Below are 24,259 nucleotides of genomic sequence, written 5' to 3' on the forward strand. Positions count from 1 at the left end.
CCCATTATTAATGGGGGCTACGATCTGACCCCTATGTACTAAACTCCAAAAAGCTAAGTTTTTTCGGAGTTTAGCCCCGGTAGTTTACACCATCTCCTATGGAGGCTCCAGGGGCAGGAGAGAAAGCTTCCGGTACCGGCCAAGGGCTGCGGTGGAGAGCTGACACTGTGCGCATGTGCAGTGTCAGCTTCCTCGGGAGAAGTCTCTCACTTCTGTGAAAGACTTCTCCTAAATGCCAGAGATATACCTTGCAGGGACATCGATTACCGCAACTGCTGTCCCTGCGAGTTCCCCTAAAAGGGATATTTTCATTAAAAATTAAAATATCCCCTGCAAGTTTTATAATAATAATCGCGGCAGCACTGCGATTATTAGTACATTAGAAAGGAGGTTATTTACTGCATACTGAATTTTTCTTGTCAGTATTCCATATAGTACAAACAGATTATACAACTGCTGAAAATAAAACACTGACAGAATATATATATATATATATATATATATATATATATATATATATATATGCTAAACAAGTGAACACTTTTCCATATTTTCTTTGGTCAGCCAATTCATGTTAATGAATTGGCCAATTAGTTAAGGTGTAAGGAAAAAAACAACAACATACCTTAACAGAGTATGCCAGTGAAATGGTTACTGCAAGTGGAAGACCTTCTGGTACTGCTACTACCAGAACTGTAACTCCAATAATGAAGAACTTGACAAAATACTGGACGTAAATTGGTGTACATTCTGTCAACCAGGGGCGTTTATGGACCCAGAAGGTGTTGATGACAAAGTAAAGAACAAGGATTATGACTGTAATTGCAGACATCACCAAACCTTTAAAATAAATAAAATAAATAGACAAAATTAAAACAAATTTGAGGCCAAAACTATTTCCATTCTAGTTTTATTTGAATTATTCAAGTATGTTCAAGGGAGTTAAATGGATTTTTGAACTTTTTTCTTTTATACCACTTACTGTTCTTGGAACACATTTATCCCTTTCTAATCACACTGACTGATCCTAAGCTGGGTACACACCAGTCGTATGATATATCGTTCAGGCGCCGATTGGAACAAGATATTGTACAGATCATGCAGTGTGTACACCCAATCCATAGTTTGCAGTGGTCGTTAAGCACATTGTCCCATCTAATGATCAGCACAGCAGAAGGGGTGATGCAATGGACAAAGCCATGCTGCTACATACAGTATGTAATGATATTTTGCACAGTCATGCAATGGATCGTGTAGTGTGTACAGCGCGCGCAATGTATTGTTACATGCTTCGCTCCTGGGTACACTCATCATAGCACAGACTATAGATGTGCAATTTAAAATTGTAGGTTGTAACAGAATTAATGATTGTACCACTGTTTTGGGGATTTTAGTAATTTTGTATTATATTTCATTACTTTAACACATTTTCATGAAACGGTTTCCATTGATTTATCTATATCAATAGAATGAAAAAAAATAGAAGAGATTGGCATCAGCTTTGTATTTGGAGTCCTGACTACTAGTCTTGTTCTGGAATATGTAGATTTTACGCCTGTGTGTTTACATTCTGTGTTCAGCAAATTAGTACATTTGAAAAAACCTTTATTTTTATGATTTTACAATTTAGGACTCCTTTTCAGATTTGCTTTTTACCTACACAAGCAATATCATGTATTTTAACGACAGAATTTCGCATAACATTTTATTGAGGGAAAAAAGTTCTTAATAAGACAACTTCTTTATGCTAAATATGAATTTAATCCTTGCTATTATTACAAAGCTAACTATTGTTGCAAGAGCTTAAGGAGCAGTTCAACACACAATATTTCAGGAATAGATCATTTAGATGATAATCGAAAAACTGAGCAATACAAATTAAAACTGCACCATTAACTATGAAATGAGCGTCTCTCCATAGTGTCACTCCACCTTACCCACTACTCTGCTCAGTCTTTTCTTTTTCGTGGGGTATTTCTTTTTCGTGTCTTATTTAGGTGAAAATTTGTATAAGGGAATGTTCATATGACTGCAAAATCAAAAAACTGAGATATGAACCATTACTATCATTCCACTCCAGCAACCAATGTAATCGCGTGTTGGCTACAGGATGCCGTGGCGCTATCTATATATCTATCTATATCGTATATTATGCAGTTCAGTATTACACAGACTCAGAGTAAAGCTTCATACACGTAAAGATTTTCTGTCCAACCATCCAACTAGTTGATTGGTTGGAATGAAAATCTGGTAACATATGGGAGTAAATGATGATCAGCAATATGCTCCTAAATACCAGAAAACAGATTAAAATGGTCGGTCAGACAAGTTTGTTAAATGTTTGATCTAAACAATTTGTTCAAACAGTTTTTGTCCATTTTCTGGCATTTGGGAGCAAATTGCTGATTGTCATTTGCTTTCATACCTTACCAGATTTTCATTCCAACCAATCAACTAGTTGGATGGTTGGACAGAAAATCTTTACGTGTGTACCCAGCTTTAGATCTATACCATATACACATGGTTAGCATTACTGCCTCACAGCACTGAGGTCATGGGTTTGATTCCCACCACGGCCCTACCTATGCGGAGTCTCCCTGTGCTTGCGTGGGTTTCCTCCGGGTACTCCGGTTTTCTCCCACACTCCAAAAAATATACTGGTGGTTTAATTGGCTACCAACACAAAATTAACCCAAGTGTGTGTGAGCATGTGATAGAGAACATAGATTGTAAGCTCCACCAGGGCAGGGACTGATGCGAGTGGCCAAATATTCTCTGTAAAGCGCTGCGGAATATGTGTGCGCTATATAAATAACTGGTAATAAATAAATGCACAGATAAATATAGATATATATTAACAGATTGTTTCGTTTCTTTTTAAGCTATAGCTCGATAAAACCTAGCATGTGTTCACAATTAGTCATAGCTGAGGAAGCAATATGCCAAGTCACATACATCTAAATGTAGGCTTATTCAGGAAAATACATTTGGTGCTAAATCTCATGTTTAGCTGCACATTTTAAATAATCTAGATAAGAAAACATACAAAACAATTACAGCAGGAAATAGTATAAGAGTGCAAAACAGATTCATTTGTAAAATAGTTGATAAAACACCATAAGTCACAAACCGTATACTGTGAACAGACAAGACACAGATATTACATTTATATGCTTCGTCACTGATATTTTCCTTTCATCATCCAATTCGGCTTCTGTTACATAAAGCTTTGCATGAAAGTCCTTAGAAAATTCTTGGTTTGCTATGAAGCATTGATCGTGTTCTCTACTCTATACAAAAAAGTGACTATTTTTGGGCAGACTAGTCATTAAAATTATACCTGGTTATCCTTAGAAAGAATTGCCATTACATATTTATTCCAAAACAAAGTGAGAACGTTCATAGCCATCAATATGTTAAGGAATACTAAAAGACAATCATTATGAATATACAATCCGAGTGGAAACCACACAAGGTGATGTTAGAACAGCACTGATCAGCTTAGCCCTGTAAGAACAACTATGGAAAAGCACTGTGTATCTTGTTACAGCAAATGACAAGAGGAGCAGTTCTCTCTACAGGACAGCATTCTATCGGACCACCTTCTGACAGCTCCAGGAAATGAAACAGCAACTGAAATATTTAAGCACTATGACTGAATAAAAAAAAAATCTAGGAACAGGGAATTAAAACTAAACATTGCAAGGCATAAATAAAAATGTGTACATATTCTACAATTGGCACTTGTCATCAAGGTTTTTTTTGTTCAAAATATAAAACATTCCAAAGGGTATACAGTAATATAGTTGCTAAATATAAGGTAGTTTTGTTGTCCAGGTAAATTTTACCTTCAAACAAATTGACCATTTCAATTTACCATGTACTGTACATCGCCAAAATAACTCTGGTACCAGGAAATCAAAACCTATTACATATACAAATGTGTTGTGTGCATATCAAAATATAAAGTTTTCTTAGTAAATACATAAATTATAGTTTTCATGGCCTGCTTTTTTCCCCATTAGTGGTGTGATGGGAACTGGATGCTGAAAGTGTTTTCCCAGGCTTCTCTGAATCATTTTACAAGTTTTTTGTTATGTTTGTAGGTATGTTGTGCTAGTATATTGATGGAAGCTACTTTGAAAATATGAGCAGAGGAAATGCGCCTAGGCCAGCAGCCACTACCGAGCATTGATAGAAGTCCACATTTTTAAATAACGGCCAACTGCACTATAGAAAATCAAATGTTGTGTCCGGAATGCAATTTACTTATTTATTTTCTGGGTATTTGATCTTTTTTTTTTTTTTTAAGATCGAATTAAATAAAGAATATAGTGCACTATCACTAATCAAGTATAATAGAAAAGTCGTGGCAGTGAACTCCTTACACATGCTTTTCTGTAAATGAATGTTTTAGAAATGTTAAAACATTGTCACACTGAAGGGTATATTTACTAAAGTGAGTTTTTAGAAATAGAGATGTTGCCCATAGCAACCAATCAGATTCTACGTAACATTTAACAAGCACCTTCTAGAAGAAAATAGCTAGAATCTGACAGGTTGCTATGGGCAACATCTCCATTTCTAAATACTCTCACTTCAGTAAATATACCCCTGAGAGTACACGGTACCATACTTCTGCTTTGTCTCACCACCCAAGGTCTCAGAGCTCTATGCCCAAGTATTACAATAAAAAAAAAAATTATTCAAGGCAGATTGAGTTTTGGGGCAAAAACAAATTATTAAAACCAATAATTTATATATGTGATATGGTATTGTGCGCTTCAAGAAGCGTGAACTACAGCCCTTAATGATCGTAATTTTGTATGTCTGATAGATGTAAACAAACATTGTAACTGGATATGGATCACGGTTAAGAAAAATGTTTTGGTATAGATTTTATACACATCTGATGTATATAATGTTACTTCACACATATATATTTTATGGGCAACTTTCATTACTTCTCTGCTCGCTGCTTCTGATATCTATACTGTAAGCCCCCAGGATAATGGAACAGGTCTCCAATATCAATAATGCACAGAGGGATGAGAATAGATTGAAGGCTCTCACCAGTGTAGCAAGACATTTCTTGTGATACCATCAAGGAAAGAGTAAAGGATTGATAGCCTTTGGAATGGAGACGATACAACTGGGCCTAAGAGGAGGAGATGTAACTCGTGAGCTCCTCAGAAAAGATAGGCACATTTTTATGATGGATAGTGTAGCACCTAAGGATCTGAATGAAAACATCAATTTCTCTGTTTTTGGAGTGAATAGATCCTATATACCCTAAGTGATAGTCATAACATCATTACTATTATAATATGAGCATAAATTATAATATCTAGAATGACCAATTAAACATTTATAGACTAGAATGTCTGTATAATATCAGCAAGTGATATACTGGATCAAATAAATCCTATACTTACATCTTCATTTCATAGACCCCTATAATATGTAACTTAGTCTACTTGACGTATGTGTGACACAAAGAACCAAAAAGTGTATAGTGAGGTTATAATCATGTAATAGTTATAATATAAACAAACCTCAAGTGTCTAATTTTATCATATTTATAGACACTTTCATTTAAAGGTTCACATATTATAGTGTGTATTGAGACAGAGGTTTTTAAGTTTAGTTTACTGTAATATATATATATATATATATATATATATATATTTTCATTGGATTAATTATGAGATGCACTACATAATCACTACAAATTCACAAACACAATGGATATATATATATATATATTATTTTATGAGATATAGGGGGTGTAATGCACTGTCAGATATAGTATATTACATAATTATATACACGGTAATGGAGATATAATAGGATTTATTAAATTTAGGGAACACAGTATTAACACTGGTATATTTCAATTGGGATGGGTAGAATATTATTAACTTTAATATTTAAGATGGTATCACACTGATAAATTATATCTCAATGTTGGTAGGAAGATAATCTTATATTAGTCTTAATAAATATTTATACAATGCACTGTAGGATTTAATGGGATTAATAGGGTAATTTGAGTAGAATTATTGAAGAATATTGAATAATGTTGGAATATTAAATATAATGAATAAATTTACATATTTATTAATAGGCACTAATTGAAATAATGGGATACTAATACACTAAAAATTATTAATAGAGAAAACGGACATTGTAAAATGATGAAATAGTATTATATAAATTAAACTAGATGTGGATTATTATTTAATTATTGGCATTGATGGAGGTAAGAAACAAATATAAACATAAGATAGGGATCTAGTGAACGGCAATATAAGTAATAAGTTCCTTTAATATGATCAAGGATGATAACGGAATCATGACTGTAAATGCACACAATCAAGAAAGATTGAATAAGGAACTAATGGTTATATAGTGACCAAAGGGTTTGGATTTCAGTTTTGAAACAGAAAATGAGAGGTGATTGGACAGGTGGTACATAAAAGAACCAGGAAAGGTAATGGTCGGTTTGCCTATTTTATAAAGCTACAGCGAAATGCGCGTTGACGTTCAGCTGTAATGGTCTGTAAAAGTCCCCAAAATAATTGTGAATGTGTTGAAATGGTTGTATCTACTGCATAACAGTGTTCGCATGTGAAATAAGGGAGACGGACCGCGGTAGCGGCACCGGCGTAACAAGCAGGCAGAATCAGTGTGATATATAGCCGGCAGGACAAGCAGACAGAATCAGTGTGATGTATAGCCATTCAATAGAGTGATCACAGTGGCATCACTATAAGCTGCAGGCAGGTAGTAGTGAGATACTTGAATGAAGTGACCGTGAATATCGGCACTGATCGAAGTAGATTATATATTGAAATTAACCTTGTGGCATAAATATCAGTCTGGATATTGAAATACTAAGTGGGACGCCTATGTGAATAACTTGTGTGTGACATGAATATAAGCTCAATTTGAGCTATGGTGATTAATACATAAGATATCCATATATCAATCATGCAGATTATGATTGACAATGATCACATATTTTGTGAACAGTGAAATAGACCTGAGTGATTGCAAAACTAAATAAATGCGGGTAAAGAATTTATATTAAAACTGAACTCTGGAGATTAAACACACAGATCAAGTTTATATTTCACTGTGTATGTATGAACACGGGAAGGAGATGATATAGAACATGATATGAGACATGGTGAACAACATTTATTGACAGCAGACGTCAATTCCTATTTTCATTGGGTCACTAAAAAACCTAAATTCACTAAGGACTAGTGACAAGATACATTTATTTCATAATCTCTCTCAGACTCAAATACTGTAACAAAATTAAGTAAAATACATTTGTATTAATTGTATTGCCACTTTGTATTCAATACGCACTGCGTCGGTGTTATGCCTGTTTAAATCAATGTCCAAAGTCTGTAAAGACATTCAAACTCATGTGGTCTAGATATACAGTCAGGTGCATAAATATTGGGACATTGACAGAATTTTCATATTTTGGCCTCTATTCACCACCACAATGGCTTTGAAATGAAACAAACAAGATGTGCTTTAACTGCAGACTTTCAGATTTAATTTGAGGGTAATTACATCCAAATCAGGTGAATGGTGTAGGAATTACAACGGTTTCTATATGTGCCTCCCACTTTTTAAGGGGCAAAAGTAATGGGACTATCAACTCAAAAGCTATTTCATGGACAGGTATGGGCTATTCCCTCGTTATTTTGTTAACAATTAAGCAGGTAAAAGGTCTGGAGTTGATTCTAGGTGTGACATTTGCATTTGGAATCAGTTGCTGTCGACTCTCAATATGAGATCCAAAGAGCTGTCACTATCAGTGAAGCAAGCCATCATTAGGCTGAAAAATCAAAACAAACCCATCAGAGATAGCAAAAACATTAGGTGTGGCCAAATCAACTGTTTGGAACATTCTTAAAAAGAAAGAACGCACCGGAGAGCTCAGCAACACCAAAAGACCCGGAAGACCACGGAAAACAACTGTGGTGGATGACAGAAGAATTATTTCCCTGGTGAAGAAAAACCCCTTCACAACAGTTGTCCAAATCAACACCACTCTCCAGGAGGTAGGTGTATATGTGTCAAAGTCAACAATCAAGAGAATACTTCACAAGAGTGAATATAGAGGGTTCACCACAAGATGTAAACCATTGGTGAGCCACAAAAACAGGAAGACCAGATTAGAGTTTGCCAAACACCACCTAAAAAAGCCATTACAGTTCTGGAACAATATCCTATGGACAGATGAGACAAAGATCAACTTGTACCAGAGTGATGGGAAGAGAAGAGTATGGAGAAGGAAAGGAACTGCTCATGATCCAAAACATACCACCTCATCAGTGAAGCATGGTGGTGGTAGTGTCATGGCGTGGGCATGTATGGCTGCCAATGGAACTGGTTCCCTTGTATTTATTGATGATGTGACTGCTGACAAAAGCAGCAGAATGAATTCTGAAGTGTTTTGGGCAATATTATATGCTCATATTCAGTTAAATGCTTCAGAACTCATTGGACGGTGCTTCACAGTGCAGATTGACAATGACCCGAAGCATACTGCAAAAGCAACCAAAGAGTTTTTTAAGGCTAAAAAGTGGAATGTTATGCAATGGCCAAGTCAATCCCCTGACCTGAATCATGCATGCATTTCACTTGATGAAGACAAAACTGAAGGGAAAATGCCCCAAGAACAAGCAGGAACTGAAGACATTTGCAGTAGAGGCCTGGCAGAGCATCACCAGGGATGAAACCCAGCATCTGGTGATGTCTATGCGTTCCACACTTCAGGCTGTAATTGCCTGCAAAGGATTTGCAACAAAGTATTAAAAAGTGAAAGTTAGATTTAGGATTGTTTAGTTTGTCCCATTACTTTTGGCCCCTTAAAAAGTGGGAGGGACATATAGAAACCGTTGTAACTCCTACACCGTTGACCTGATTTGGATGTAATTACCCTCAAATTAAATCTGAAAGTCTGCAGTTAAAGCACATCTTGTTTGTTTCATTTCAAAGCCATTGTGGTGGTGAATAGAGGCTAAATAAGAAAATTCTGTCAATGTCCCAATATTTATGCACCTGACTGTATAGTCCCCAAATTTGTTTCGAGGGGTTAATATATACCCAAATAAATATAAGGCTACGCATCCACTTCATCACCTCATGAATATAATGTAAGGCTGTGAACTGCTGAGCAATCTTCATGTATGAATAAAACTAAAACTGAATAAAGATGCATACACACTGTACGATCTGTACCACCAATGACTTGAAATATATCTTTGAAAGATATCTTTCAGTGAAGTCCTCCTGCCACATCTCTGAACTGGCAAAGTTGACAATATCGTCCAGATTGGCCTGCATGTACGGACGATCACCCACAGCTATGCGAGCGGCCAGGAGGCCGCTCCATTTTTAGGTAGGAGGGCACTGATTCAGAGCGAGCGCTCTGGTCAGAGCGTCCGGCTCTGAATCAGGCCCTCAGTCTTAACCACCTTTTGACTTTTAAACATCGTGGCTTTAGGCTTAGGAGCCGGTTTATCAGGGGCCCTCACTAGAGAAGGGACATCCACTATTGAATGAAGGGCCTTCCTCGCCTGAGAGCGACCTGGGGAGAGAACCTCGTGCATTATCTGCCTGCTCAGATGATGCATCAGAATCCGAAAGCTGGGTGGACAGAGGATGATACAGTCCGCCTATGTGCTTTGGCGGCTGACGGTCTGTCCACCTGTAACATTTGCTGATAGGCGGCAGACGTTTGAGACATATTTTGAACTGAGTGAGCAAAAACATCCATCCAAGGAGGATGAATAGGGGGTACTGACATAGTAGGCTCTAAAGCTGTGGGTACCCCATGGTGAGAAGCAGCGTGGGGGCTGATAAGCTGTCCACTAGCTGCATCATAACCTGGGATAAGGAGGACACACAAGGTGGCTCCTGGACAGGGACTAGTACAGTGGACTAGAGAGGTGGTACATAAACTAATAGCACACAGACAGTCCTGCACGGAATCCTGAGGGGACAAGCCCGCTGAACAGGATCTGCAAGTTACCAGCACAGGGGCCGCAGGCTTCAGTGTACCCTTGCCTTTAGAAGACATAGTAATAACCAGCTAACAGCACACAATCAGTGTATAGCTAGTATTACAGTGCGACACCCTTCACAAATACAGGTAAATGTGAAGTAATAATGAGCCCCTACACACCTGGTAGTTGAGGGTTAAAAAAGAGCAGCAGGGATAGGTATAAACAGTCAGAAAGTTTTAAGACAGTATATCACAACAGCAGAGCTAGCACAAGTCACATACAATGCATATAAATATACTTGTACTGGGCACCGAATCAACTACTCAAGCCTCAAAAGGCTGGTAGGATTGTGTGATGTATAACCTGGCTCCGGGGAAAGGTATACAGGGAGAATGGACTCGAATCTCCTCAGATCGGTAGCTTCAGAAAAGCCCTGAGTAATGGCTGCTGAGCGTCTCATACAGGGAGGGGTGTGGGGAGGAGCAGCAGCTCAGAGGTGGGAAACCTCTTGTGAGGTGCCCTGGTGGTCTAGTGGGAGTGCAGACGAACCAGACACTCCACTACAGCATTCTCCTGCTGGTCTCCACAACCGGAGGTAAGAACTGCATAAACGCAAGCGGGGAATCGCCTTACATGTCTTCCCAGGTTGTTCGGCTGCAGCCCTGGTATCCAGTGGATTAGCTAGCCGAGCTCTGAAGGAGGACCGATGCATCCTGGGAGCTAAAGCTTTGACTGTTTGGTGCCCAGATTACTCCAACCACAAACACCCCATGGTACCTCTGTGGATCCCTATGGACCCTGAATAAGAAAGATCCACAATACCATGCTGTTGTAGAAGAATGAAAAAACTGTGCTTGAGTGACTGTAGAAAATCATCTGAGGCAATTCAAAATGATTTACGTGAATGTGGTGTAAACATCAGTGCCAGTATTGTTCAACGCAGAATTCAATATTTTGGATCAAATGCCAGAATTCCAAGGAAAAGCCACTTTCATCTCTCAAAAGACAGAAAAGATTGCAATGGGCTAAAAAGCATATTAATTGGTCAGAAGAACAGTTATCTGGAGTGACAAAACCAGAAGTTCCATATTTGGTAGTGATGGAACGAATTATGTCCACAGAAGAATTGGAGAAGAGTTGCTACCTGAATGCACAACATTTACTGTGAAGCATCCCGTTAGTGTTATGCTGTTGGAATATATGACAGCTAAAGGTGTGGGATGAATTTGTGTGATCAATTACACTTTAAATAGCAGCAAATACATCAGTGTCCCGTAGTGGGGGGGGGGGGCAGTTGGAGCGAGCACACACTGCTGCTCTGCATAGCAGTGGATAAGCAGCAGGTGAATAGAAGCTGTGCACATGCACACAGCATTTATTTACAGTGCAGAGAAAGCCTGGGGGAAGCCCAGCATCTTGGAGAGTGCTGGGCACCCCCCCACAGTGACGGAAACGGGGGTGCTGTGAGGCTCTGTCCCTTTCCCCTAGGCTCCACCTCCTTTCCTGACGTGGGCACGCCTTAGGCACGCCAAGGGTTCCGACTCAATAGCCACCAATGTTGTGAGGTATCTAATTGCAGCAAAAGGCTTCCAAACAAAGTACTAATGGATACTGTGCAAAACTAAAATGTACTTTCCCACAGTTCAGTACGTATAACCGTTTTCAAAATGCAAAATGTTGTTATAAAGTTCATTGTATTATGTTGTATTACGTTCTAAATGAAATTGCAATTGTAATGATGTACTGTATGGTTTTTTGGTATAATACTAAAATATGGAATCAGTATGCAATACTGGCGGCTGTTTAGCCACCGGATCAAATACTAAACAATAGAAATTATTCGAGTCTCCTGCGCTCCCGGACTGCAGCCTAGTTCACACTCTGGAGCACCACACCATCAAAAATACAGAAATAGAAATAGGAGTGATTCCAAAGGCGCTGTCCTTTTGTGGGGATCCCGTCTAGATGTAGCTCGAATTACACCAACCCCATAAAGAAAGAGACTATTAGTGACACATAGTCTGTATTATATCATGAATAGGTGGAAACAATCCTGTCTGTTCACCTAAACACAGAGGGATACGTTCCTTGAAAGGTATCTTTTAATATCAATATGGATGGCTGCCCTATTAGGACCACGCTCACCTGAATAGAAATATAGGCGTTCCTCAAAAGGTATCTTTGGACTTCAGTACAGGAAAAATTCACCATACGAGTAGATATTCTCCATGTATTTTATACCAAAAGACAAATTTTGTTACCAGATCAAATACGGACAGCAGGAGATCCCAACCCTCCCTTAGGGGTGCCTAAACCCAAGTCCCTTCCGGGGGTCCCTAAACCTAACCCCACCCCTTCCTGCACCCTAAAGCTAACCCTCCTGGGGGGTCCATAACCCTAACCAACCCCCGTGGGGGTCCTAACCCTATCCCTCCCCCCAAAACCTAACGCACACCTCCACCCCCCTAACGCTAAGGACGCCCTGGCTGTCGTCCTTCGGCGTTCCGGCGTTGGGATTCAGATGTGGTCGGTATTTTGACACCCATCTGAAGTCCTCCTTCGGGCTTCTCGTGTCGGGATATAGACCGGAGGCATTTAGTCCGCCGGTCTATAAACTGCATCACTTAAAACATATTAGTGCCATAAGCTGTTAAATGTAAAAAAAACCTGCACATTTTCCAAAAGGTTTCCACAATTTTGGCCACTCGTGTAGGTAGAAGATTCACCATTAAAAAAAAAATTCGTCCTTGGAAATAGGGCTAACAGCCCTCATTTCTGCTCACCCCTGCCTGTTTCATGGCAGAGATCGGATACACTGAATTATGTATTTTCAGCTACAGACATGCCAGGTAAAATTAATAAAGCTATTTAACCTCAAGCATAATACAACAGACATCCTCCTTGGATATTCAATGTGCCAAAATGACAAATTAAGAAAAACAATGAAAGGCCATAGGTGACCTACATATTCAATGTAAAGGTCTTGAAATACCTGCTTTGCCAATCTGAACTGCCAGTTTAGTAAGTTTCCCTTGCAGAACAGATTTTTCCTTCTTTGGCAAACTTGATTTCTTTTTGTCTTCTCCATCGCCACCATCCTCACTCTTAAGGGGCTGCATTTCCATGGCTGCACCGTCTTGAGCTTTTGCTAAAAACAGAAAAACAATTAGTGACAATTAAAGTAAATGAAAATCAGAACAGACACAGTGGTAGCTAAAGAAAAGTACAAACATAAGAGATCTATTACAGTCAACAAGTAAGAGAAAGTCTGCAAAGTGTGCAAGCAAATGTTATCAAGCATCAACCTAATCCATATCTGCAAACATTAATAATGTAAACAATACAACTCACTTTGGAGATTATACCTACAACAGACACACTGCAAATCAAATCCAGGCTTTCAGGTGTTTTTTTGTGCCCTCCACCCCATGGTTATATGCTCACCCAGTAGTAAGACGCTAATTTAACCTTGCAAACAGTTCACAATTACTGCCATGAAAAATCTGTACAGATCTAAATGTAATTGTATTGTGTACTAGGATATGAAAAGCACTACAGAGGATTGCATTACAGAATAAGAAGCAAAATACCTTTGTTACGGTTTTCGACAGTTCCATCTTGCTTTTTACCTGAAAGCAAACATACGCAAGTTACGTTTTTCATACAGAACAATTGGGAACCAACATACTTTGTGAATGTTAAATGACATACTACATTGGAACTACTGATCTTAAAGATTGGTTATAACTATTTTTTTTTCCATACTGCTGCATTAAAACATTGTAAATCAGACATCATCCTAACGCAGAGGTTCCCAAACGTGGTCTTCAAGGCTCCCCAACAGTTCAGGTTGAGCACAGGTGGTTAAATCAAATTGACTGAGGTATTAATTATGTCACCTGTGCTCAACCATGGATCTCTCTAAAACCTGAAGTGTTGGGGAGCCTTGAGAACTGCGTTTGAGAACCTCTGTCCTAACCACAAACATTGTAAATGGGATGCACTAATACACTGGTTCCAAGAGATTTGTTCATTGGGTTCATGTTCAATAGAAGACCTTTTTCTCCACTATGTAAATTTCCGAGTTTAGATTATAGTGAAGTCATTAAACACCTGAGATCAAGGAGATCGATAACATCTATTTGCATCTCAGTAGTAAATCACATGCAAGCGTGACAACATCAAGCATTAGATCATCATAAACGTTTATAACATGACTAAGTTTCCAACAATACACAAAATTAAACTGATTAAGAAAAATGAAAAAAAAAAAAAAAAAAAAGTATGTCAAAGCTCTTAAAAAGTTTCCTACTGGCCAGTCGTGTCATAACTCACCTCCTGTATATGTTCTGGTTGTTTTATAGTAATGCCAAAAAACATTAAATGTGTATATGTTGTGTGAGCATCTTTAAGGGGCCTATCCATTAGGCGACCTGAAAAACTGAACGACTAGCGTTTAGTCCTTCAGATCGCCTAGCAGCGGTGCCCGCACTGAACGGCATTCACTGAACGTCATTCAGTGCAGGAGACAGACCTATCTGCGAACATGTGGAACCTGGCGATCGTCATCAGGTTGCAGAGCATGTTCCACAGATAGTCGGCAAGGACCCAGTGTGCACGCACATCGCTGGTCCTTGCAGGCTATCCATTAGACAACTTTCTGAAAGTTTTGGTCGGATCGTTCAAAAAGTCATCTAATGGATAGGCCCCTTTAGGATTTGCGAAAAATGGTGAATCCAGCTACGAGTGACAGAATTATTAGTAGGAAGAGATGGTACTAGAACACTGTTCATCTGTAACTGCACCAAACCTCGAGAAAGGTGTAGAAGTACAAATTTGGTACTGCTATAATTGTTAGTAGTGCTAGTGAATATTTTGGAGAATATCACACTTGGCATGCACCAATTACATATTTTTCTCTCTCTCTTTTTTTTTTTTTTTAATATCCATAATATACCTTTTCCCAGTAAACTGCAAACTGAAAGAACTTCGCTAGTTGCTATGGCTGAAGTCAGGAACATTGTAACAGAAAATACATGAACCGAACACAAGTAGTATCTCGGGAAAGGGCTATGGAAATTAGAAATATACATTGACATGATAGCTGTTTTGCAGCAGGATGGTGTTAGAAGGGAGGTTATTTATATCAGTAGACTGACAGACACTGAGTGGATTGATTGGTTCATATACCAGAGCTCAGTGCCAGTCATTTCAATGCAATGGACTTCTATAAGATCCCATCAGGACAGTGTCAAAGTGCCATTTACAGAACTCGGCACCTTAATTAGGCACAACATCATAATACTGGATAGGAGACCACAAAACAGTCAGAATTCTGTGCGACAGACTCAACAAGGTGCTAAAACATTCCGTGAAGATTTTGGTGCAGGTGAACATGATGACATGTGATGCAGCTTTGTTGGCTGCACATTCATGCTGTAAATCTCAGTCCAACAGTTCCCAAAAGTGCTCTATTGGATTGAGATCTGGGGACTAGAGACTAATGGAGTAGACAGAACTTTCATAGAATCAGCTTGAGCGGACGTTTGCTTTGTTACATGGCGCACTGCCCAGCTGGAAGCAGCCATTAGAAAATGGGTAGACTATGTCCATAAAGGGATGCACAAGGCCAGCAACAATAGTCAGGTAGGCTGTGGCATTTAAAGAATGCTGAATTGGCATAAATGGGCCTAATGAGTGGCAAGAAATAAAACATTCCTCACATTGTACTACCAACAGCCTGAACCATTGAGACAACTCAGGATCACTGCATGGATTCGTGTTCATTCAAATTCTGATCCCCATCTGCATATTGAGGCAGAAAGATTATTCAGATCAGACATGGTCTTTCTAATCATCTAGTGACCATGTTTGGTGAGCATGTGCCCATTGTAGCCTCCTTTTTCGGTTCTTAGCTGAAGGACACATTGAAGTGTTCTTCTGTTACTGTAGCCCATCCACTTCAAGGTTCGATGTGCTGTGTGTTCATAGAAGCTCTTTTGATTACGCTGCTTTTAAGCATGGTTATTTTATTTATATGCTTCTTTCATACCAACATGAACCAGTCTGGCTACTCTCCTCTGACCTTCACTAATAAGGCATGCTTACCCACAGAGCTTCAGATATGAATAAACTAGGAGAACAGAAGTTTGAAATTCTCAAGCCACCCCTACCTGGCACAAACAATCATTCCATAGTCAGTCACCCAGATCACATTTACACCCTTAGGGTGGAAACACACCTGAACAACTTGTAATTGGACCGATTTTACATCCAATTTCCCTTGAGGTCAGTAAATACGATATTGAGGGTACACTGTTCAATATCGCATATGATCGAAAAATGTATTGTATCGTTTGATCGTATACGATTTATTGCTGCTCCCGTACACACTACAACGATCACGGACAATGTAGGACGTCAAAATTGGCCATATAGGACCGACATATTGTCTAGTCATCCGGTTGGCCGTACACACTACACGATTTGCACCTAATCGCATGTAATATTTTCCGGTTGGCCTGCAGTAAGGGCAACCGGTAGACATCACATACGACCCACAGGAGTGTGCGCAATAGTGTGTACAAACTAACAAATCATACAGATATCGGCCATGTGTTTAGATGGCCTTGTTCTGGTGTTTGGCCTTCGCAACAAAATGATGCCATATAATTTGCAGATTAGATTTTTTTGCAGTAACGAGTAAGTACCTAATAGAGTGGTTAAAGTGCATTTGAGCTTTTATGGTTCATATCTGAAAGTATCAAATTTTTTTGAATTTAGTCTTCCTGTAACTAAAGCTTAAAAAGGAGTACCTGGCTTTCAACTGCAGTTCATTTAAAAATTTATTATTTCCTTACTCTACTACAGACAGCTGAAGCGCATGTCCTAAATTGGACTGCAAACAATGATTTTTAGTAAATGTAACATACTGGTCTTCCCCATGTATTAATCCACACACTGCATTTCTGCACAGAACTTCCACAAAACTGCCTGCTTAGCTAGAGAAGAACCTCATTACTAACATAACAGCCTGCTGCAAAGAACATGAAATAAAAACGTGCCAGATACATCATGTACATTTTTCAGTTCAGTAATAAAAGGCCTTTGGCACATCTTAATTTAAAACTGCTGCATTTCTTGTTCTTTAACAATTACTGCAATTAAATGTGGCCAATTATATATTATACAGCACATATGACCAATATATTGCACCAGCCTGTGGCCTCATCACCCTTACTTCACTACCATCCACACCTAGGCTGGTCTCCATTGCATCAATTGGGAGATAAAGAATTCAGTTTAGTGAATAGTGTGTTATTAGCACAGCATTATGAAGCATGGTTTCCATACATTTGTGGTAAAGCCCCATTTCACAGTTTGCTAGTAAATTTGAAATAATTTGTTATTGGGAAAGACTTTTTTGGTAGCATAGTAAATATTATGATTGTAGTGGATATATTGATAAAGGGAAAAACAAATCTAAGATTGCTACAATTTATCATGATTATGTCATAGACACCTATTCCCAATTAGGGCAGACAAAGCTACCTCCAAAATGAATTCTTTAGCTTATTATACCACATATATATTTGGTAGCAAGGTACGCAAAGTAGATAGAGTCGGCGGGTCTACTTGCACCCCAGTATTGTTAAACCATATGTAATAGACGTCATCTAGTTGCAGAAAAAGGAAATATTTTAACAGGTTGGTTAGTCTATATCAGGTCTTCCCTCCTGTTAGCACTGATGGATCCAGTGTAAACTAGATCAAACATCAGCTGACACTTCAGCCACTATTAGATGCAAACAACTCTGCATGTCTCTCAGTGCTGACAGCCAAGGAAGATATGAGAGATCTCCCTTGCAACAGCCTGGACTTCCCTGCACTGGGGGAAATCCCTGATGACTTTACACTGTAACATCAGAGGATTTCCTGAGCTCAATTGGGATACCTAGTCTTCCATATTTAGCTGCACATAGCGTCCACTTTCAGAGCTATGCACAGTGATCGGGTAGCACTTTACTAGAGCCTGAGGCTGTTATTCACCCTCCTATTCACTGGTGCATATTTACAGCCTGTAACACAGAAAACTAATTTGCAGGCACTAATATAACATTTACAGTGACTAAATAGGACAATGATTAATATGCCGTTATGCATTTATAAAATTCAACTGCAAAATATTTAGGGGCCGGATTCAAATAGAAACTATTAGCATCGCGATCATGCACTTCAATTATCGCATGTGCGATAATTGAATAAACAGAAATCGGCGATAAGTTTTCACCATCTCAGAGCAGGTGAAAAAAAAAAGCAAAATATCTATTTTTGGCTAAAAATGCGGGGATTTGTTTCAGAACCCTTTGGACACCCCCCCTCCCAATGATAAATTAGCCAAAAAGTTGCGTTTAATTAACGTCATTTGTGCAAAAATTACATGTCAATTTTTGGTCGAAAAAATAAAAAGTAGTGGAAAATAGGTTTAAAGTAGTGGGCCTGGTATTTTGGGGGCTGTATGGATGAGACAGGAGTTTTAAGCATTGCAGGTGGCTGCAGCAGGTGTATTTTTAACAGGTTTTAAAAGTGCACTTTATAGACACAAATATAATTACATCCATTTTAATGCACCCTCAATTTACATCCAGCAGTTATTTTCTCAAACAAATATTGCTTTTTTTTAAAAATAATTTTTCAACACTTATGCAAATACACAGATAATTGAGCCAATTTAAGAACCTAAAATACTTTTATTATGGCCATTAATACACTTCTATATTTATTTCCTATGTCAGTTAGAGTTTTTTGGGGTACAGACTGATTTCCCTAAATGTGAAAATGTTTTTGCTTGTTCGCCATGAAAAATGATAGCACATATGCGCTTTCGCCTGTTTTACAATAGGAGTTGCCGAAAAACGGGAGCATGCATTGCCGGAATAGGTGATATCGCATAGAAACAGGCAATAAGGTCGCCGGCAAACACTTATCGATTTATCGCGATTAATTGAATCCGGCCCTTAGTCTTTAGACACGAAAAAAACAGTATCTGTAAATTGTTACAGAATTAAGGTTTTTCTCAGATAACACTTACACAAATTCTTAATATGATCTCCAGATTCAGAGCATGCATTTGTCATAAAATGCTCTTAATTTTAAAATCACTTAGTGTCCTTTTGACAGTGGAATGTTGCCATGGTGAGGACTTTAAATTGAATGTCAACTTTCCTCACATGCGGTTGACAGGAGACCTTTCAGGGAAAATTGCTCCCAATACAGACAATTCATGCAGATCAGACTAGCTGTAGCAGTGCTGTCTCAAGCATCTGCTAAACATTTGCCTTAGACATAACGTTATCATTTTGTGTGTACGTTACCAGTACTAAAGACATATTTCTGCATTTTCTGCAAATGTATACCATTTCATAAGAATGGGGCACACATACCCCAGTCTGGGGCATAAAATACATCCAGACTAGCTGCAATACAGCTGTGTTTGTGTTCAGCAAACTATATTCAGATTTTAAAATAATCTTAGAGTTATTCAACCGAAAAAAGTCATTCTAACACTAACCATGAGGTAACAGAAAGGTTACATTCTACTGTATACACCAGAGGTTCCCAAACGCGGTCCTTAAGGATCCCCAACAGTTCAAGTTTTACAGAAAACCATGGTTGAGCACGTGACTTAATTAGTACCTCAGTCAATTTGATTTAACTGTATTTGATTTATCTGTAAAACCTGAACTGTTCGGGTACCTTGAGGACCGCATTTAGGAACCTCTGGTATAAACAAAGGGGTAGTACCATAGGCAGGGCCACCCCGAGCCCAAATTGTTTGGTAAGCGAATATTCTTTTTCATGCCCCCTAAGTTAAGTTTAAGGGGGCGTGGTCTTGTGGGGAAAGCCGTATATATACACACGGTATTGCCTCCCTATACCATCCCTTCCTGTCTGCAGTCCCCCAACAGGTCACGACACTTACCAACCTGCTTTTTCATCCATCTGTTGCTCACTGCTACCACCCAGTCACAGAATGTGTGGCCTTTGTGGAGTAGGAGCGAATGCCGTAGCCCACTTTTGCTGCCCTGTCGTGTGAGTAGGATCCACCAGTGAGACCGGTAAGGGCTCTGCTACTATGGCTATACAAGCTGCTCTGCACTATACAGATATATCTGTATAGTGTGTACTAAGCATAACAGTGGGCTACAGCTGCTAATAAGACAGTAGGCCTGGCTCAGCAGGAAGTGAGGGGCAGCCCTAAGAGGTCCTGTTTGAGTGCCCAGATTAAGCCTTCAGGGGGCCGGTGCACTTAAGACAGAGGGTCCTCCTTCCCTTGTCAGCACTGCCCCCTGACTGTGTCAACTGTGTGCCTCCTGCCCTGCACCTCCATGGAGGCAGCAGCAGCACAGGTCTTAACTGCACTGAGGGGGAAACAGACATAATATATCCACAGATAATAGCCGGGTCCCCTCCTTGTAGGCTGGCTGCTGGAAAGGAGCTGCAGTGAGGAAGTTTCATCTTCTTTTAATCATCCTTGTGTGTCATTGTTATTTTCATTTTTTATGGTATGTGCTGCGGTGTGCAGCACATTGGGGACCATGTAATAGGCTGTTACTGTCAGCATTATGTGCGCGCCCCCTGACCCAGGTTGTGTTTGCCTGCACTGAGCTGAGGGAGAACTGACTCTGGCCACAGACATGATTGCTAAATCAGCACTGACCTATCCTGATGAGCTGTGACTCGAGGACCGTCATGTTATGGAGAAACGCAGCCCTGCACTCCAGGAAACTGCAGAGCAATCTGCCGGAGGACTCAGGTATGTGGGATGTGCTGAACGCGGGCAACAACTTCCGGGTTGCAGAGACCAGTGTGCGGGCAACCTCCAGTTCTCATCCTGTCCAGGAACAAGTTCCTCAGTGTCCCCTCAGCCGTGTTCAAGCTGCGCAGTCTGACCAAGATAGATAAAAGCCACAACCGGCTAAACTGCAGTGAATCTGCTAAGCGAACCATCTGAGGAAACTGAGCCAAGACCTGCAGCGGATGCAGACTGTTGCTGGGAAAACAGCTCTCACCGTGGCTTACTCCTACGCCCTCCCTTAATTCTGCTCTGCCTGGGGAGTCCTGTTCGGGCGGCAAGCAGTGGAGGGGTAGCCGTAGGGGGATCGTGCACTCCACTCAGTGTTTATAGTAGCCACACTGGGGACTGAATTGTGCTCCGGCAGCTATTCACGGCGCCCTCTGCTGGCAGCGTAGTTGGCGTAACGGGTGGGCCGGCCCTGACCATAGGACATATACATAACCATAGTAATAGTGTTCACTCTAGCTCCGGCGGCAGGCAGGGCTCCGGAGCTAGAGAAGGGGTGTGGCCATTAAAAAGGGGACACGTCACCTTTTCGGCACTCTTGGGGGTGTGCCCGGCACGTACGGACACGCCAGGCAGCCCCCAAGCGCTGCTGACAGGGAGAATAGATGCCGGGCGCCCAGCGTCTATTCACCAGCGGTGACCAGGTCCCCGCACATTTCCCACCTGCAGGACACTGCGACCCGTGGGTGAAGACGGCACCCGCAGGCTGTGAGGGCAGGGCGCTTTTTGCCCTCCAGAAGGAGGGCAGGATGCTTTTTGCCCTCCAGAAGGAGGGCAGGGCGCAGCGCCCAGCTAAAACAGCCTAGCTGGAACGCTATAGTAAACGCCTCAACACTGGTTAGGTTGGCTAATATCCCTTTTCCACCAAAAGCCAGAGTTCGACCTGGGTTTTAGGACATGATTCCAATCCAGGTCAGAACCAGTTTACACTGCACCTTCGATCCAGGCTATTCCCAGGTCAACCCCGCTCACACTGAGCCCAAGTCTTCCCTGCTAAACTTGAGGTCAAAAAAAGTGGGAGGTGACTGTTCCACAACCACAAAACAGCTCATTTTAGGCATGAGCCAGGTTGGATAACACGAGTCACGCCGTTTACATAGCACCATTACCTGGGTCGGGCCTCGGTAGCTACCTGGGTTGGATTCCCGAATCACTTGACCTGGGTTATTATTCAGGGACCCTTTTCCACTGAGCTGCGACCCAGGTAGACCCGGCAATAACCCGGGCTATTGTAGCAGTGGAAAAGGGGTATTAGAAATAAGTCTGAAGATTCCTCTTCAGCTTGGTGCATACACTGCAGAGCATAATGGAACATATACGTAAAAAGGTGCATATTTACTACTATCACAATTTTTACATAACACATTAATGTGTGCATTTAGTGGTCAACACTCATTGGGGGGAGGGGGGGGAAAGGTAAAACAATGATTTGGTCATCTCCTAACCTTCATACCCATTGGGTTTAAAGCACATAACACTATTTATAATGCTAGTACAGGCCATGCAATGAACGAATTGTTTAGAATGTCAGCAAACCTGTTTTTCTCTAGTATGTGGGCATTTTATATTAGTATAGCGTTTTTCCAATATTCTCCTGCTCAATTTTACACGTTAAATGTATTTAAATGACATTAATGATCACTTAATCAACTTCAATGTAATTAAAATACTAATTAACAGATGTTTATATTTGACATGGTTTTACCTTTTTTTTTTTTTTTTTAAAAAGCTAAATCAAAATATAGTCAGTACCAGATGTTATATTATATATTAGCTTCTAAAACAATTTTTAAATATTTACTTAAAACATACTTTTCTTTTCCTTTTTTTCTTTTTCTTCTTCATTTTCGCCAGCTCCAAGTAAAGTGAATATAATTCCAGTTTGTGAATTCACTCCGATGGCAGTGACAACCATTTTTCCAGACCCCTCCATAACATGTGTACCTTTAGAAAAAAATATATATGCTTTTTAAATTATTTTATTACGCTATAAAAGAACCAATTGATTAAACAAAAATGTAACTTGTATCCAACAGTAAAGTAATTAAAAAGTAAAGATTAAATTGTAAAAAGAATTATGGGTCCTATAGCCAGCTTTCCAAGATGATAATCAGTTAAAAGTACCTAACAAACATTCTTCATCCCAGAAAGGTATATAATGTGACTCGTCATTCTCTCTGGTGTCCGAGAATCTTCTCAAGTACAATGTATTCGGCTGCCACTGAGTATGTCAAGGAAATAAAATTAGTGTAAATAATTCTTCCATTTCCTTTTCAATTCCATGGCAGCCATAACTTCTTGGAAATGTATAAGGGGACGTATTAAGCAAAATTACCAGTTAAAAAAAAAAAAAATCCCAAAAATTGCAAGACTTATCACTTGTAACTCCCAAACCCTTCCTGCTTTGTTGTGATATTTGTTTGTTTTAGCTTGTAATACATGTTGAAAGGCGTATTAATAGATTACAGTTAGGGTTCTCTTTCTTCAAATAAATATATTTAAATTAACTGCTATTGGAGATTGAGAAATGTGCGTCCCTTTTGAAAGTTAGAAGACCGCCCAATGTGGCCCGCAAAGTATATCAGGTTGCCCATTACTGCTAATAAAGTATGTAGTTCACCCAGAATCTGTATGATTTATCCCGACACCAGCGTCCCGGCAGCAGTGGGAATCCTGATCGTCCTCAGCTAAATATTAGCTAACCTAATTCTACCCCCTAACCTCCCCCCCAGTACTTAACCCTAATCCCACCTCTAAGTGCCCAAACCTAACCCCCTCCTTCCCCTAGCCTAAACCTAAGTGCCTAACCCTAACCTCCCTTCGGAGGTGCCTAACCCTAACCCCCTTCCCCTAGCCTAAACCTAACCTCCCGGGGAGGGGGGCCTAACCCCAAGTCGTCCCCCCGGGAACCCTAAACCTAACCCTCCCCCCCTGCGGCTATCCGCGCTCAGCGTCCCTTCGATCGGGATGCTGGGCGTCGGGCTCCCGGCGTATGTCTAATGACAGTGTTGGCATATCGACGCCTGTCTTTAGACGTTGCCGGGATATGACAGTCGGGAAGCCGGCTGTCGGGATTAGGTTCGCCGGCTTCCCGACTGCATTCCATTCACCCATTCGACAGGCAGTTAGGTGGCTTTGGTGGCAATTGCTACCACATTCATCACCATTCAATATAAGCCAGTTGAGGAAAATATTTTCAAGTCTCCTTTCTTTACCGTCTGAACAATGGACTGTACCAACTCCATGCAGTAGAGATCAGATGTTAAAGCATCTACTGTATTACTGGGTTAATCTCCAAGTTAAGATCACAAGGTGCCACAAGAGGCTTGATACATGGATCTTCTTGTTTGTGTCTATT

General features: G+C 40.1%; 1 protein-coding gene across 6 annotated transcripts in view; it reads right to left on the reverse strand.

Annotated features, from left to right (window-relative positions):
* ATP2B1 (ATPase plasma membrane Ca2+ transporting 1) overlaps positions 1–24,259 on the reverse strand; it is a 164,096-nt gene that overhangs the window by 36,263 nt on the left and 103,574 nt on the right. For all 6 annotated transcript variants that reach the window (XM_088454402.1, XM_088454401.1, XM_088454403.1 and 3 more), the window contains exons 6-9: positions 22,714–22,845; positions 13,628–13,666; positions 13,030–13,185; positions 626–840 (exon numbers count right to left, since the gene is read on the reverse strand). In XM_088454402.1, coding sequence (XP_088310528.1) covers positions 626–840; positions 13,030–13,185; positions 13,628–13,666; positions 22,714–22,845 — 542 coding nt within the window. The remainder of the gene's footprint in view (positions 1–625; positions 841–13,029; positions 13,186–13,627; positions 13,667–22,713; positions 22,846–24,259) is intronic.

Source organism: Taudactylus pleione, unplaced genomic scaffold (assembly GCF_031769625.1).
Source record: "Taudactylus pleione unplaced genomic scaffold, aTauple2 ptg000040l, whole genome shotgun sequence".
Classification (NCBI taxonomy): Eukaryota; Metazoa; Chordata; class Amphibia; order Anura; family Myobatrachidae; genus Taudactylus; species Taudactylus pleione.